Genomic DNA, 16,898 nt, shown 5'->3' with positions numbered 1-16,898 from the left:
AAATTGTTTAAGATACTCACACTTATCCTCCAGCCAATGATTAATTAGGAATGTTTTAGTCAAAAGAGACCAAAAACTTTCCACCACTTTAGGGGAGGATTCTAGAATCCTCCTACTACCTTAGAAATTTCTCGATCATCTTCCATAGTGGTAGAAAGGTCTAAGACTATGGACCTTGCTTCGTCCAATGGTCTAAGTTCCTGGGCTAATGAGCTTGGCCCATTAAACAGCCAAACACAAGTTTACAAACATGTGGGGATGTGGATGCAGGACACTATGGTGGGCCCAGGTGTCGATGTGCTAGACCTGGGCGGTTGGAACCGATCCAATGAGAGACCCTCTGTGTATGACTCTCATGGAGTCATGGGAGACAAAAGCCGACCTTCTCAAGAGAACTAACACAAAAGGCCGACACCGCCCTTTAGTCCTTTACTATATTAGTCAAATGGTCTACAAGCGATGCTCTTTGGACCCACACGTGGCACCTTTGGAGAGGGCCCAGTCGTAACATATCTATACGTGAACACAACATCTTAAACAATGGATATGGGGCCCACATGGGTGGGCTCCATTGAAAACCTCCGTCCAAATTACTATGGCCCACACCGTGCCCTCATCCTTGTCATTTTGATCAAATCTCTAATTACTCTTGCCAAAAAAAAAATCTCTAATTACAAAGTGCTCGCGTGCTTTGTTTAGAATTTTGTTGTGCTTACGCGACTCCCAACTCCGAAACACGTTTTTATAATCCATTAAAACGATCGTATCCATTGATCCTCCACCTAAACATAATCGTTGACCAATTTTCACCCTCCGATCCGGAATATTTGTTATAAGAAGTATGACATTACGGTAGTATGATAGTATAATAGCCGAATAGCGGTAATCTACTTTAGGACAAAACTTGCACAGGAAGCCAAGAGAAATGGCCACGTTAAAAACCGCAAAACCCTTGCCAATAAAACGGAGTTCCTTACACTCAGTGGAGTCTAGCAGAAACATCGCCGGCGACATGGACGGAAGCCGGAACCTGGCGTCAAACACTGTCGGCCTATGCCTCCTTCCGTCGGAGCTCATTCAAGATATTCTCATGCGTCTTGCACTGCCTGAACTCTCCTGTTTAAGGTCAGTGTGCAAACTCTTAACTTCAATTATTTCCGGTAATGATTTCCGCCGCGAGTTCAACGTCAGGTCGAGCTCAGATAGCTGGCTCTTCGTTTACAAGAAGAGATCTACTCGTGCTTCCGTACTCCACGGTTTCACTGAAAGATCTGACCGGTGGTTCAACATTCCGATCGTCAAGTACTTGTTTCCGGTGATTCCTCCCGGTGAAGATCTCTACTTCTTGACTGCTTCCGGTGATTTTTTCCTCTTTGCTTCAAATAATTGCCGAGAATTGATCGCCGTGAATCCGACGACGAAGACCGCCAGAAAGATCCCTCCGAGTCCACTTGGTCCACGTGGCACGTCATCTTGGCGACGATCCGGATTGAAACTAATAGCTGGACCGTCCGGTTCGGATAGTTTCCGGTTCTTGTTCGCCGAATCGTATGAGAACCGGCCGGTTTTGTTCGAGTACAGCTCGGAAACTGACACGTGGAGTTCCATAGATGCCAATGAAAGCAGCGAGGATAGAGAACCACGTGGCAGCGATCGGAGGAGGATCTTCCTCAGCGTGGTCCATCGGAGGAGAGAGAGCGTGGCGATCGCCGTATCGGAGACCGATGGTCCGGTTGTTGTGCGGCCGAGATTTGACGGAGGAGGAATGGAGGAGCGGTTAGCAATAGGTTTCAGCGCCAGCGACGAGGTCCATCGGTTACACGTTTACGGTGATGGGAACATGGTGATCATAAGATCGACGGTGGTCGATGAGTTTGCAAAGGTGAGAATGTTTACATGTATAGAAATGTGGAGGATGACTTTGGATGGAAGAAGATGGGAATTTGTTTCCAAGGTTCCAAACGGGTTGGTGGAAAGGGTTAGAAAACCATATGGAGTAATGATGGGTTGTTTGGAGGAAAAAGATGGGAAAGTGAATGTGATCCTGATGTCTAACCATAAGGGACTGTGGGTGTTATACCCGTACCCCGGGATATAATTAAATATCATTTCTTCTCGTGACGTGTAGATACCGCTGCCATGTATGCTGGTGACCTGTTCTCCATGATGGTCAAACCTAGCTACAAAATCGTTGACCACAGCACGGGTTTGCCTGTGGAGGAAAGATTTCTCAACCGCCAGTGGGGAAAGTTCGTGGACGGCGACTTCGTCGACTACCCTCCAAGTACCAGCCCGGGAAGCGAGGAGTTCAGGAGAGAGCATCCTGGACCGTCACCTCAGCTGGATATTTCGTTCGGTGATGAGCTTAGCGTTGCCGTGGCAAAGCTGTTCGGGGTCATGGGTAATAAACCATGACAGGGGGAAAAGTAAGTTCTAGCCTCAAGTCTTATTAATTATTCTTCCCTTGGTAACCTCGAAGTGCGGGTCCGGCTTGAACCGCCGAGCTATTTCATGAGAGAAGGGAATAATTTAAGTTCGGGTCCCGCGCACTTTAGGAAGAACATTGGGGACTTATACCCATCTCATATGAGCCCATCTAAGAATGGGCTTTTCCTTAATTAAGGTTGTGGGCAGGCCCATTTAACCTATTGGCCCAATGATGGGTTATTCCATCCACTTACCCACATAGGACTAATGGGTTGACCCATTAGGCCTCATGACCCATTTGACTAAGGGTACCCATAGACCCATTTATTATAAAAGAGAGGAGGAGGGGGAGAGAACATTACTTCTTCTTCAACATCCTCTTCTACCCTAAATCGTGGAGGAGAGAAAGAGGAGAGAAAGAGGAAGGAGAGAGAGGCTTGGAGGAAGGTGGAGACCCCATCTCTTGGGCAGAAATCGTGGAGCTCTCATCTTGGGGGTAGGTAAGCTTCTTCCTTCTTCTATTTTGGATTTCAAAAAGGGGTTGGGTAATGGGAGAGATTGACCTAGATCTCTCTCTTGGAACCTAGGGAGTAGATGGAGCTTTAAAGCCAAGCTATGGTGGAGTTAGTTCACTCCATTATGAGCTCTAATGTGAGGGTTCTCATTGCCATTTGGGAGATTTAAGGTTGGACCCTAAGGAGCTTAGGATAGAGTTTTCTAGAAGTCCTTGTGCCTTAAAAACCACTTGAAATGGGGTCCTTGGAGGGGAATCCTTCGGATTTTGGACCTGAAGGTGTGAGGGTTACATGTGATTTCAGACCTGCAAGAAACCCCCCTGAAACTACCTTCCCGAGAAGGATTCTGTGAAGGTCGGATTTACACTCGGATTCAGTTTTTCTGAAACCACATCTGCATCCGACCTTGACAAAAATTGTCCTGAGCCCCTGTGAAGCTCGGATTTACACTTGGATTCAGTTTTCCAAACCACATCCGCATCCGACCTTGACTAAAACTGTCCCGGTTCCTAGGATTTACATGTGGTTGCGAATTTGGGCATGAAACCACTCCCGCAACCACTTCGCCTCTCGAAACCTTATACTTAAGTGTTTATGGGAGATCTTTTGGGGATCCGTTCCTTTCGCTGTTTAACCTTATTCCACTCTTTGTATAGGTTAAAATATTCACTTTTGTGGCTTATTGCTTGATCGAGGCGACAACTGATAAACTGGGTGCTTGGCGTATACGTTGTGAGTGGGTTTGGTTGTTTGGGCTTGTTATTACTATTGCACTATATATTATGTACTCATTATAATTAATAAGCATGTGTGCATATTGCATAATTTTATATCTATTTGTTATAATGTTGATTGATAATGTTGTATCTTGATGGGTCTCATGTTGGGTACGAGTGCAACCCCAACTCTATAAACATTTATGAAGAAATTATGTTGAATGTCATGTTGAATCAGATGATGCCGCGTCCGGTAACCGGCACTAAACCGTATGAAAAGTTGATGCGCCCGGATTACCTCTCGGGACGATAGGACTTGCATGTAGTATATTTGTGGCTAGGATTTCACACCCTTATGCTACGACCCTTACCAACAGGGGTTTAGGTGTTGGGTAATCGCACACACGGATTCTCGTGGAGGTGGGAGAGGCCACATGGTAGTATTGGTTATCGTGGGTCCGCCACCGAGTGGTCTTGGAGGCTTCGATCGGCGTAGGTCCCACGTGACAATTGAGGTTTCATTGTGGCGATAAGTTAAGTGACCCACAGTTGTCTCCCGAGTTGTCACAAGAGCATATGCCATTGACTTAGTTGTTTGTTAGGTGGAAAATGGACTTAACATGTGCATGCATCATTGACTATGTGAATTGCGTGTTTGTGCATTCCCATCCCCTCACCGGCTCAGTGGAGCTAACCCCCTCGTGCGCACATTTTTTAGATTATGGTGCAGTGACGGATATCTCGCGGACTTGGAGTTCAGCCCTCGGGATACGATGAGATCGGTGAGGAGGAACCGGAGGCCGTGTTTGAGGAACATGGCGACGGGTGTCCTTGCGATGATTGTGCCTACGGGCCGTGAGGATATTCGGGACTCGATCCCTTTTTGATTACTTTTGAGGCTAAGGCCTATGGTGAAATACTTACTGTAATACCATTTTTGATAGTTATTAGATGATCATTGGAAATGTAACTAATTACTGTATTTATCATCTAGCTTTGAACATCTTGTAACTATTCGATTTATACGCTCCGCAATACTACGATCCTTGGAATGTAATATTCCTCTTTTCTCGCATTCTAATTATATTGTGTTAATATTGATATGATCATGGCGTGGGACACCGTGTCGTGATCCGGCGGTTTAGTAGGATGACACGCGTCGTCCTAGTCACCCTTTATATGATATTATATTCCTTGTCCTGGAATAGGGCGTGACAAGGTATCGAGCGAGATGCTCGCACGCCACGCCTAGCGGAATTGTGATTTACTCTACACAATAGGTTGCTAAAGTAAAAGCTTCTAACAATGCATAATTGGAATGTGTGTGAATGCTAGGGAGAAAGCCGAAGACAATAGCAAATAATAGACAACAGTGAAATGAAAGACATGTGTATATAATTATAGATATATTCCTTAATTTCAGCTGTTAATACATTTCCATAAGCCAAATGAGTGATTACAAAAAATTCAGCTGAACTGGAGACTTCGAGTTCTTACAACCATGAAAAAGAAAAAAAAAAAAAAAAATAAATTTGCTACATGGTAAGACAAAAAGCTAGGGGTCCATTGAGAGCATGGTGGGAATGGACAGGAGGTCTACTGCTCCATCTCATCATCACTACTAGGCTCGTCCTCTGTGCCCTCATCATGGAGGTAGGAGTGCAAGTCCTCCATCTGCTGCTCGAGGCTCTCCATGCGTCTGTCTGATGCATCGAGCCTAGTGTTCACTCCTTCAAACCCCTGAGCCATGTTGGTGCTCATCTGGCCCAGAGTTGCAAGAATCCTATCGATGTCAGACCCACTAGGAGCAGTGCCGGATGAAGAGGCCGCATGCACAGCCGGCTGAGGAGGAGGCTCCTGCACTCGAGGCTCGTGCCCGTGACCCTCTGGCTGGGACCAATGGCTCCCCATCACTATATGCATCCATCGCACTGCATCCTCGCCACTGCAAGTACGATCTAGAGGTGGATCTTCTGCTAAGTCTTGATCCTCCTCACTCAAGTCAACTCCAAAATGCTGGAAAATAGTGGTGAGCAACCTCCCATAGGGTAAATCTAAGTTCCTCCTGGGATTTCGCCCCGCATGATCCATGGTCCGCATGATAATGTAGGGCAGGCAGATGGGAATGCCTTTGTAGAGGTGATAGGCCACATAGCCTACGAAGATGGAAGGCATGGTGCGGTGACCGGCTATAGGCACGATGTTGTGCTGCACAATCCGACTCAGTATCCTGGGAGAATTGGCAAAAGAAGTCTCAGGCACTTTCTTCTCGAATGCCCCACGTGTAAGCTCCCTGTATAACTCCCTGTATGCCTCTCTCCTGAGAAAGGAGTAGGGATTCTTCCATGGTGCGCAGTAGGTCTTCTCTCCCCAGATGGCTACATTGAGGATGCCTGCCAACTGTGCCCCTGTGAAGGATATGGTGACTCCCTTGACATAAGAGAGGATCCGGTAATCTCGCGTGCCTAGGTTCTCGGTGTGCAGGTTGGCGTAGAAGTGACGAACGAGCTTGGGATAGAATGGCTCTGGAAGGTTGAGGAGGTTGGACCACCCCAGTTGCTTCAAATCTCGGCCCTACCTTGTAGGCCTTGAGGTCTTCCAGTACCACATCTCTTCCCTCCAAGATATTCTTAAAGCGAAAGTGGTCTTGGTACATCTCCTGTTTCTCTAGGTCTTGGAACCATAGTGTATCCAAAGCAACTGGGGCAGCTTGTTCGGCCCGTGCACGCCTTGTTCTAGGAGCCATTTAGATTCCCTAACCTGCAACCAAAGAAGGCCGAGAATACAGAAATATATTAAGTTAATGCTTGGATATTAAGGCCTAAGAAGATATACAATGAAAAGAAACAAGGAATTAGAACCTAGACCTTGATTTCTACAACAGATTAACCAAATTACAGCAGGGAATGTACTAGGAAAAGTTTGTTGTGAATGGTCTAAGGAGTTAGGGAAAAGGGGAATGCATGGCCAACATGTAGATGCAATCATAGAGGATAAAAGTACATGGCCACATTTATGCTTAGAGAGCATTATACAAGCAATTAGTTCAAACAAAATTGGACTGAATTGAAAAAAAAAAATTTATACTATGAAACCCAAAGAGGAAATTTTCAGAATTTGGTTGGAAGTTGAATGATATAGTACACAATATATATACATGGCCATAGTATACCTAGAACATGAAGTTTTTACCCAATACTTAGTTCAAGCAATATATATGGAGCTAACTTGTGGTAAATCATGCTTGGAACATCATAAGAAAGGAAAATTCTGATATAGTACAAGGATTTTAAATCATAGGGACACCCCAAATGTATATACACCAAGCCTACCTAGCAAAAATCGAATTTAATTTGGGCAATAAGAAAATAGAAAATTTTTTTCGGTTAGGGTTTTGGGATTTCTCCAAAATCCAACCCAAACCCTTGGTGATGGTGCAAGATTGGGGGAAATGCCCCAACTAGGTTGCATATGAAGGGAAACGAAGGTAGGATGGACAAAAATCCATCTAAATAGCTAGGAGAAAACAAAAAAACCCAAATCTTGTAAACCCGAAATGGATTTTGGGGTTTCTCCATAATAGAAGTCGAAAGGAGAAAGAGATAGATCGATAGAGAGGGAAGAGGGCATACCTGAACTCGATCGGATCTGTTGTGCGTGGATTGAGTGCCAAAAATCCACCTAGAAGGGAGAGGGAGCAAGGAACGAGTGCGGTTTTGGGTTCTCCAGAGCGTAGGGGTGTTTGGAAAAAGGAATTTGGGTTTTGAAAGAGAGTTCGAGTGAGAAATTTGCTTTTGGGCCATGCGGTTTTACACTGGATGCAAGATTTTGAATCCGACCGTGAATCCGCGGATTCCCGAGACCAGCCTTTGGTCCTGTGAAGGTCGGATTTACACTCGATGCAGCCTAGTGAAACCGCATGTAAATCCGACCCGCCGTAAAGGTTTTTGCCCCGTTTTGCTTAACCAACTTGTTTCTAATGTTTATTACCCTCATAATTGCTTCCCTTACCCCTCGTGTAACCTATGTTTACCTTTGCAAATCGATTTTTTGATTGGTTTGCTTAATATTGCAATTGTGCCTATAATCGTGGTGTTGATCGAACTGTGTGAACCATGGTTAATACACTGGCAAAATGCCAACCGCTCTCCCGCTAGGGAAGAGGCCGGTGAGGCTTCGAATACGGTTCTACCGGTAGCACCGCCAATTAGTAATAATGCGGATGTCGCCGCGTTGTTGAGCAATAGGTTGCAATCCATGGAACGAGAGCATAGGGAGGCGCAACAAGAGCAACGCCAATTTATGCAAAACATGACGGCTATGTTCCAAGCCTTTGTTAGGAAAGGCAGCCAGTGCCTCCTCCCGTGCAAGTCAATCCTCCCCACCGCCCTCGTGGGTTCTCTGCACCTAGTGTTCCTCCGGCTCAAGCCACCGCCGAATTCCTTTGACACAAGAGGTGCCAAGACCTATTCTACCTTCCACTTCGTGGGCTCCTTCGGTCCAAGCGGTGACTCCGGCTTGGGTGGATGCTCTAGGTTATCTGGAGAGATTTCGTAAACATCGTCCTCCAACCTTCTACAAGATGGCCCATGATTCCTTTTTCCCGGAACATTTATAAGGGATCTTGAGAGAATCTTTGAAGTGATACAAGGCAATGACACGGACAAGATCCGTGTGCTACCTACCAGCTCCGGGTGATTCTCGATGCGTGGTGGCTCTCCTCTAAAGACCATTTTTGGGCAACTCACCCAGAGGCAACTTGGGCTCAATTCAAGGAAGTCTTCTTCAAAAATTTCTTCCCTCAAAACTTCCGTGATAGGAAGGAGTCTCGAGTTTATGAGCTTCTTTCAAGGATCCAAATCGGTCCTCGAGTACCAAGCAAGCTTTTGAGGAGCTGTTTTACTTCGCCCGCACACATGAAGGCCGAGAATGTGAAGGCTAGGAAGTTTGAGAAGGGGCTTAGACCTAGCATTAGTACTTCGTGGTGCTACACAAGTACCCTACTTACGCCGAGACGGTCCAGCCGCTAAGGTGATTGAGGACCAGCAGAGAGAGAATTACAGGCCATTCAGCCGGTAAAAGGCCCATGACCTCTCACGAACCTAGGGGATCCACAAAATTCCAAAGGAGAGGATCTTACACTACTACTTTTCCGGTCCACCGGAGGTCGATGCGGTGCAAGCACCTGTGCCTACATCAACTCCTCACTATGGTTCCCGACTCTTATATGTTACAATTGCAAGGAGTCCGGCATATGGTTCGAGACTGTCCTCATCCGCGGATGATAGGTCCTCCAGTGTGCAGCTACGAAGGCACCCCAAGCCAAGGCACGTGTGCTTCTTCTTCTTCGCTCCGCCCATAGATCTCAAGGTCGGGTGTATTCTCAGACAAATGAAGAGGCCAGTGCCGATCCCAGTTATTACAGTAATGCACTCTACTCTTAAGATGTGCATATAATAGCTTTTGTTTCTATGATTGGTTGTCCGTTGCTTGTCGTGTCGTTCTTGTTTGCTCTCACCGCTTATGCTTTATTTGATTCGGGGCATCACACTCTTTTGTGTCCCCTAGTTTTGCTAAGAAGATGTCCATTGAACCAAAGCTAATGGCCCGTAAACGATAGTCGCACACCAACGGTAGCAAGGTTGAACTTAACTCGGTTTATGATCCTTGCCCGTATGGGGGGGTGGTCACGACTCAAGCAAGCTTAGTACTCGCTGGATATGAAAGACTTTGATGTGATTTTGGGAATGGATTGGCTATCAACTCACAAAGCCGCCTAACTGCTCGAGAGGAAGGTTCTATTCAAACCAAAAGTGAAGAGTTTGTGTTTATGGGTACTAAGCGGAGAGACCCAAGAAAGTTATCATCTCCGCCTCCAAGTACGTGTTGTTGGCGAGAGGGATGTCGTGTTATCTAGCATCCGTGATAGACATCAAGCCAAAGGCAGCCTTTGGAAGAGTTGTACGTGGTGAAAGACTTTCCGATGTCTTTCCCGAGGATCTAACGCGTTGCCACCGATCGCGAGACGAGTTCATGATAGATCCGATTCCCGGTGCAGCCCCAGATTCAAGGCACCTTACAGATGGCCCCAACTCGAGCTAAAGGAGCTACAAGAGCAATTGAATGACCTCGTTGAAGAAGGGTTTCATTAGACCCAGTATCTCCTTGGGGAGCACCTGTGTTGTTTGTGAAAAAGAAGGACGGTAGTATGCGTCTGTGCATTGACTACCGTGAGCTCAACAAATTGACAATCAAGAACCGGTATCCTTTGCCTAGGATCGATGACCTATTCGATCAACTACAGGGTGCGAAGGTGTTCTCGAAAATTGATCTCCGGTCAGGGTACCATCAGTTGAAGATCAGAAATAGTGATATCAGCAAGACAGCATTCAGATCTCGCTATGGTCATTATGAGTTCTTGGTCATGTCCTTCGGGCTGACCAATGCCCCGGCCGCCTTTATGGAGTTGATGAACCGGGTGTTCCACGATGTTCTAGACAAGTATGTCATTGTTTTCATTGATGACATCTTAGTCTATTCCAAGAGCGAGGAGGAGCACGCAGACCATCTTCGCCTAGTATTGCAACGCCTAAGAGAGAAACAGTTGTACGCCAAATTCAGTAAGTGTGAGTTTTGGCTACAACAGGTGGCATTTCTGGGACACCTTGTTTCTGGTAAGGGTATAGAGGTTGACCCTGGCAAGGTGAAGTCAGTAGTTGACTGGGCGATACCCAAGAATGTGGCAGACATTCGTAGTTTCCTGGGACTAGCTGGCTATTACAGGAGATTTATTGAGAACTTCTCAAGGCTCTCCGCTCCTATGACACGACTGACCCGAAAGGGAGTGAAGTTCGAGTGGTCTGATAGCTGTGAAAAGAGCTTCCAAGAGCTCAAGCAGAGGCTGGTTTCCGCTCCAGTACTTACCATTCCTAATGGTACTGGAGGGATGGTAGTCTACAGTGATGCATCTAAAATGGGCTTGGGTTGTGTTCTAATGCAAGATGGGAAGGTAGTGGCCTATGCTTCTCGGCAATTGAAGGACTATGAGAAGAACTACCCGACCCATGATTTGGAGCTTGCCGCTGTGGTTTTCGCTCTGAAGATCTGGAGACATTATTTATATGGTGAGAAGAGCGAAATATACAGTGATCACAAGAGCCTCAAATACTTCTTTACACAAAAGGAGCTCAATATGAGGCAGCGACGGTGGTTGGAGTTGTTGAAAGATTATGATTGTACTATCCATTACCACCCAGGCAAGGCAAATGTAGTAGCGGATGCGCTGAGCCGGAAATCTCAGCCCTTGTCACGGCATCACTAGCACCAAAGGAGAAACTCATCGAGGAAGCTAGAAGGATGGACCTGAATTACCGGTTGATGGTGTTACCTTATCTCTATCGCTTTATCAATACAATCCACACCGGTAGGGCGAATTCAATCAGCCCAGGCTTCTGATGAGGAGATTCAAAAGGTTATTGAGGCTATCAAGGGGGACACGCAATGGGAACTCGGATTTTACTTTAACAGAGAGTGGTGTTCTCATGTTCGACAACGGCTATGTGTTCCTAGTAACCCCGCTGAGGAAGGAAGTGTTAGCCGAGGCCCATGACTCTCCCTATTCTATTCATCCAGTAGTACGAAGATGTATAGAGATTCAAGGAATATTACTCGGTGGAGTGGAATGAAGAGGGATGTGGCTGAGTATGTGGCAAAATGTCTTACTTGTCGCAGTGAAGGCGATAGACAATGACCTCATGGCCTCTTACAGCATTGCCTGCTCCAGAGTGGAAGTGGGAGCATGTTACCATGGATTTTGTCACCGGTTGCCCCGCACGCCTAGAGGTGTCGATACCATATGGGTTGTCGGATGATTGACAAAGACGGCTCACTTCATCCCCATGAAGATTACCTATTCGATGGACAAGCGCTCGCTTGTACATTGATAATGTAGTTCGCCTACACGGAGTTCCCAAGATCATCTCCGATCGGGATCCCGATTTACATCTAAGTTCGGGGGTTTTCGAAGGCAATGGGTACACTCGTTGAGTTTTAGTACAGCCTTCCACCCTAAAAACCGACTGACAATGGAGAGGACTATTCGTACATTAGAAGATATGCTCCGAGCTTGTGCCATTGATATGCAAGGCACGGGACGAGCATCTCTCACTTATTGAGTTTGCTTACAATAACAGCTTACTGTGCTACTATAGGCATGGCACCGCTTGAGGCTCAGATGGGAAGAAGTGTCGACACCGTTATATTGGGACGAAGTAGGTGAACGGCGATTCTTGGACCCGAGTTGATTCAGCAACATGCGAGAAGGTGGACTTGATTCGTGAGCGGATCAAGGCGGCTCACCCAGCGTATGGGTTATGCAGACTTGAGACGGAAGGACCTTGAGTTCACTGTGGCGATATAAGTGTTCCTTAAGGTATCACCCTCCAAAGGGGTGATGCTTTAAAGAAGAAGGGCAAGCGAGTCCGAGATTTATAGGACCTTTGAGATCCTTGCACGGATTGGACCGGTGGCATATCGGTTAGCACTCCCTCCATCTTTAGAAGGTGTGCATGACGTCTTCCACGTATCCATGTTGAGGAAGTATGTCCATGATCCAAGCCATGTATTGACGCATGAACCACCGTAACTTGCGGCCGACATGTCCTATAAAGAGTCGCCTAAAGATTTTGGACAAAGCAAGGTTGTTCATCTTCGCAACCGCCCATTCATTATGTGAAGATAAAATGGTGCAACCATCCTAAGAGGAAGCTTCTTGGGAGGCAGAGGTAGAAATGCGGGCAAAATACCCTTTTCTTGCCTATTTACAAGGTACGTCAAATTTCGAGGACGAAATTTCTTATAAGGTGGGGGGTGTTATACCCGCATTCTCGGATATAATTAAATATCATTTCTTCTCGTGACGTGTAGATACCGCGCCATGTATGTCGGTGACCTGTTCTCCATGATGGTCAAACCTAGCTACAAAATCGTTGACCACAAGACGGGTTTGCCTCGTGGAGGAAAGATTTCTCAACCGCCGTGGGGAAAGTTCGTGGACGGCGACTTCGCGACTACCCTCCAAGTACCAGCCCGGAAGCGAGGAGTTCAGAGAGAGCATCCTGACCGTCACCTCACCGGATATTTCGTCGGTGATGAGCTTAGCGTTGCTGGCAAGGTTGTCGGGTCATGGGTAATAAACCATGACAGGGGGAAAAGTAAGTTCTAGCCTCAAGTCTTATTAATTATTCTTCCCTTGGTAACCTCGAAGTGCGGGTCCGGCTTGAACCGCCGAGCTATTTCATGAGAGAAGGGAATAATTTAAGTTCGGGTCCCGCGACCTTTAGGAAGAACATTGGGGACTTATACCCATCTCATATGAGCCCATCTAAGAATGGGCTTTTCCTTAATTAAGGTTGTGGGCAGGCCCATTTAACCTATTGGCCCAATGATGGGTTATTCCATCCACTTACCCACATAGGACTAATGGGTTGACCCATTAGGCCTCATGACCCATTTGACTAAGGGTACCCATAGACCCATTTATTATAAAAGAGAGGAGGAGGGGGAGAGAACATTACTTCTTCTTCAACATCCTCTTCTACCCTAAATCGTGGAGGAGAGAAAGAGGAGAGAAAGAGGAAGGAGAGAGAGAGGCTTGGAGGAAGGTGGAGACCCCATCTCTTGGGCGTAAATCGTGGAGCTCTCATCTTGGGGGTAGGTAAGCTTCTTCCTTCTTCTATTTTGGATTTCAAAAAGGGGTTGGGTAATGGGAGAGATTGACCTAGATCTCTCTTGGAACCTAGGGAGTAGATGGAGCTTTAAAGCCAAGCTATGGTGGAGTTAGTTCACTCCATTATGAGCTCTAATGTGAGGGTTCTCATTGCCATTTGGGAGATTTAAGGTTGGACCCTAAGGAGCTTAGGATAGAGTTTTCTAGAAGTCCTTGTGCCTTAAAACCACTTGAAATGGGGTCCTTGGAGGGGAATCCTTCGGATTTTGGACCCGAAGGTGTGAGGGTTACATGTGATTTCGCACTGCAAGAAACCCCCCAAACTACCTTCCCGAGAAGGATTCTCGTGAAGGTCGGATTTACACTGGATTCGCTTTTCTCAAACCACATCTCGCATCCGACCTTGACAAAAATTGTCCTGAGCCCCGTGAAGCTCGGATTTACACTTGATTCAGCTTTTCAAACCACATCCGCATCCGACCTTGACTAAAACTCGTCCCGTTCCTAGGATTTACATGTGGTTGCGAATTTGGGCATGAAACCACTCCCGCAACCACTTCGCCTCTCGAAACCTTATACTTAAGTGTTTATGGGAGATCTTTTGGGGATCCGTTCTTTCGCTGCTTAACCTTATTCCACTCTTTGTATAGGTTAAAATATTCACTTTTGTGGCTTATTGCTTGATCGAGGCGACAACCGATAAACTGGGTGCTTGGCGATACGTTGTGAGTGGGTTTGGTTGTTTGGGCTTGTTATTACTATTGCACTATATATTATGTACTCATTATAATTAATAAGCATGTGTGCGCATATTGCATAATTTTATATCTATGTGTTATAATGTTGATTGATAATGTTGTATCTTGATGGGTCTCGGTGCCGGTGGGTACCGGTGCCGGAACCCCGAACTCTATAAACATTTATGAAGAAATTATGTTGAATGTCATGTTGAATCAGATGCGCGCCGTGCCGGTAACCGGCACTAAACCGATGAAAAGTTGATGCGCCCGGATTACCTCTCGGGACGATAGGACTTGCATGTAGTATATTTGTGGCTAGGATTTCACACCCTTATGCTACGACCCTTACCAACAGGGGTTTAGGTGTTGGGTAATCGAACAATCGGATTCTCGTGGAGGTGGGAGAGGCCACCATGGTAGTATTGGTTATCGTGGGTCCGCCACCGAGTGGTCTTGGAGGCTTCGATCGGCGTAGGTCCCACGTGACAATTGAGGTTTCATTGTGGCGATAAGTTAAGTGACCCACAGTTGTCTCCCGAGTTGTCACAAAGAGCATATGCCATTGACTTAGTTGTTTGTTAGGTGGAAAATGGACTTAACATGTGCATGCATCATTGGACTATGTGAATTGCGTGTTTGTGCATTCCCATCCCCTCACCGCTCGGGAGCTAACCCCTCGTGCGCACATTTTTTAGATTATGGTGCAGTGACGGATATCTCAGGGACTTGGAGTTCAGCCCTGGGATACGATGAGATCGGTGAGGAGGAACCGGAGGCCGTGTTTGAGGAACATGGCGACGGGTGTCCTTGCGATGATTGTGCCTACGGGCCGTGAGGATATTCGGGACTCGATCCCTTTTTGATTACTTTTGAGGCTAAGGCCTATGGTGAAATACTTAATGTAATACCATTTTTGATAGTTATTAGATGATCATTGGAAATGTAACTAATTACTGTATTTATCATCTAGCTTTGAACATCTTGTAACTATTCGATTTATACGCTTCCGCAATACTACTGATCCTTGGAATGTAATATTCCTCTTTTCTGCATTCTAATGTTACATTGTGTTAATATTGGATATGACTGTGCGTTGGGACACTGTGTCAGTGATCCGGGCGGTTTAGTAGGATGACACGCGTCGTCCTAGTCACCCTTTATATGATATTATATTCCTTGTCTGGAATAGGGGCGTGACAGTGGGACTTGATTTGGTTGTCTTACTACGATCTAGTGGGACGAGACCGAGAGGGTAATTGGAGATGGATTCCATTGCCGGAGTTTGGAATGGAAGGCTTGAACATGGCTGGTATTGCTTTCTCATCTGGTCTTTCTCTCCGATGATATTGATTTGATTTGATGGGTTTTTGGTCATAGGAACTGGGATGAAATGGATTTGGAGAAAATTTCCACTTATTTTAGGTAAATGCTCTTCAATTTGTTAATTGAGTGCCTAATAAAAAATTCTGAGATTCTAGAAAACACCTTATCCTCTCATCTTATATATAATGACACATGCATTAATATATGTTTAAAATAATCTAGAAATAAAAGCTTCCGTAACGTATGGAATGACTGGTTATTTATATGTCATATTTAGTGACGTCAAATCATAAATTAACATATAATAGGGTCTACGCAAGTATTTCCATGTGTTTATCTTTCTCCTCCTCAAAACAAGGGGACAAAGATGTTTTTTCACATGGGGAGGAGACTCATGGGAGTACTGGCGTAGCCGCACTCATTGTGAGAAGACGCATAGTACACCTTAGGTTGAGAGAGTCTTTTTCTCTTAATATATAATAGGGAAGAAGAATGTTGCTTGATCGCGTGGTTCTTACGTTGAGACAGAAGAGTATGCAAAGTTATCATTCAGTCCCCAATGGAATACAAAACCCAACACGGTAGATTGATGCCTTTACACGCACTCTCATTTGTTCTTGTGCTGGTGCAGTGATTCTCTGACCAAGTAATTTCAAATTTATTGTTCAAATTTATGCACAACCCAAGTCAATTCCACTTTGGAGCAATAAAAGGGTTTTAAAATATATTCAAGGAAAGGTTAACTATGACATTAGGTTTTCAAGAACTTCTAAATTAAAATTGGTTTGGTATTGTGAAAGTGATTGAGGAGGTTGTGTTGATTTATTTCAGATTTATTTGCAATTTTCACAAGTAATTTGGGTGAAAAGAATCATGGAAGACATTGGTGAGAAGCAAGAAGAAGGAACTAAGATCTATTGTGACAACAAATCAACTATTACTATGGCAAAAGATCCAATCTAGTACAGCCAGGCACTCACATAGCCATCAAGCATCGTGTCACTGGAGAAGCCATTGAAGAAAAAGAATTTCAGCTCAAGGGTGTTCAAGAACAATATAATATGTTAATGTCGTATTTTGTTTTTTGTTTTTTGTTTTTTTTTAAAAGTTGTATTCTATTTTTTATCTCTTTAGTGTCTTCTCCTTGATGATTAAGATATGTCCAAGTGTATGGCCTTGATATGTGCCAACTACACATACAAAAGGTACGTAAAAATCTATCAATGTGCGAAAAATAAAGAAAAAAAAAGAAGCTATTTCAAAGAAGAAACGTTTCGGCTCAGATTCCCTCTTCCGTCCTTCTACTTATTACTCCGTTTGGTTTTTTTCTTGCACTCAATTTGAATCCTAATAGATTAATCTAAAAAAAGCCTCATAAATTCTCTTTCTGCAAAATTAACTAAAAAAAAAAATAAAAAAAAAAGAGAAATAATAAGGAGAGAAAGAGATA

General features: G+C 45.2%; 1 protein-coding gene across 2 annotated transcripts; it reads left to right on the top strand.

Annotated features, from left to right (window-relative positions):
- The first annotated feature begins 968 nt into the window (after positions 1 to 968).
- Positions 969 to 15,486, top strand: LOC122649867. Of its 2 annotated transcripts, none has more exons than XM_043843122.1 (2): positions 969 to 2,066; positions 15,324 to 15,486. In XM_043843122.1, the coding sequence occupies exons 1-2, from the start codon at positions 1,013 to 1,015 to the stop codon at positions 15,467 to 15,469; spliced, it is 1,200 nt and encodes a 399-aa protein (XP_043699057.1). In that variant the 5' UTR covers positions 969 to 1,012; the 3' UTR covers positions 15,470 to 15,486. The 2 variants fall into 2 exon arrangements, with proteins under 2 accessions (XP_043699057.1, XP_043699056.1); XM_043843121.1 differs by having other exon boundaries at positions 969 to 2,071; positions 15,329 to 15,486.
- Positions 15,487 to 16,898: the final 1,412 nt, after the last annotated feature.

This window comes from Telopea speciosissima, chromosome 2 (assembly GCF_018873765.1).
Source record: "Telopea speciosissima isolate NSW1024214 ecotype Mountain lineage chromosome 2, Tspe_v1, whole genome shotgun sequence".
NCBI lineage: Eukaryota > Viridiplantae > Streptophyta > Magnoliopsida > Proteales > Proteaceae > Telopea > Telopea speciosissima.
Note: the sequence above shows the minus strand (reverse complement) of the source record. Positions and strands in the feature narration are given on the sequence as shown.

What these genes read in the sequence shown, in the direction of transcription:
- LOC122649867 (XM_043843122.1), top strand. Translation starts at nt 1,013, where the DNA reads ATGGACGGAAGCCGGAACCTGGCGTCAAACACTGTCGGCCTATGCCTC. An exon ending in GATGTCTAACCATAAGGGAC is followed by an intron (nt 2,067 to 15,323) that starts TGTGGGTGTTAT and finishes TAGGGGCGTGAC; the next exon opens with AGTGGGACTTGATTTGGTTG.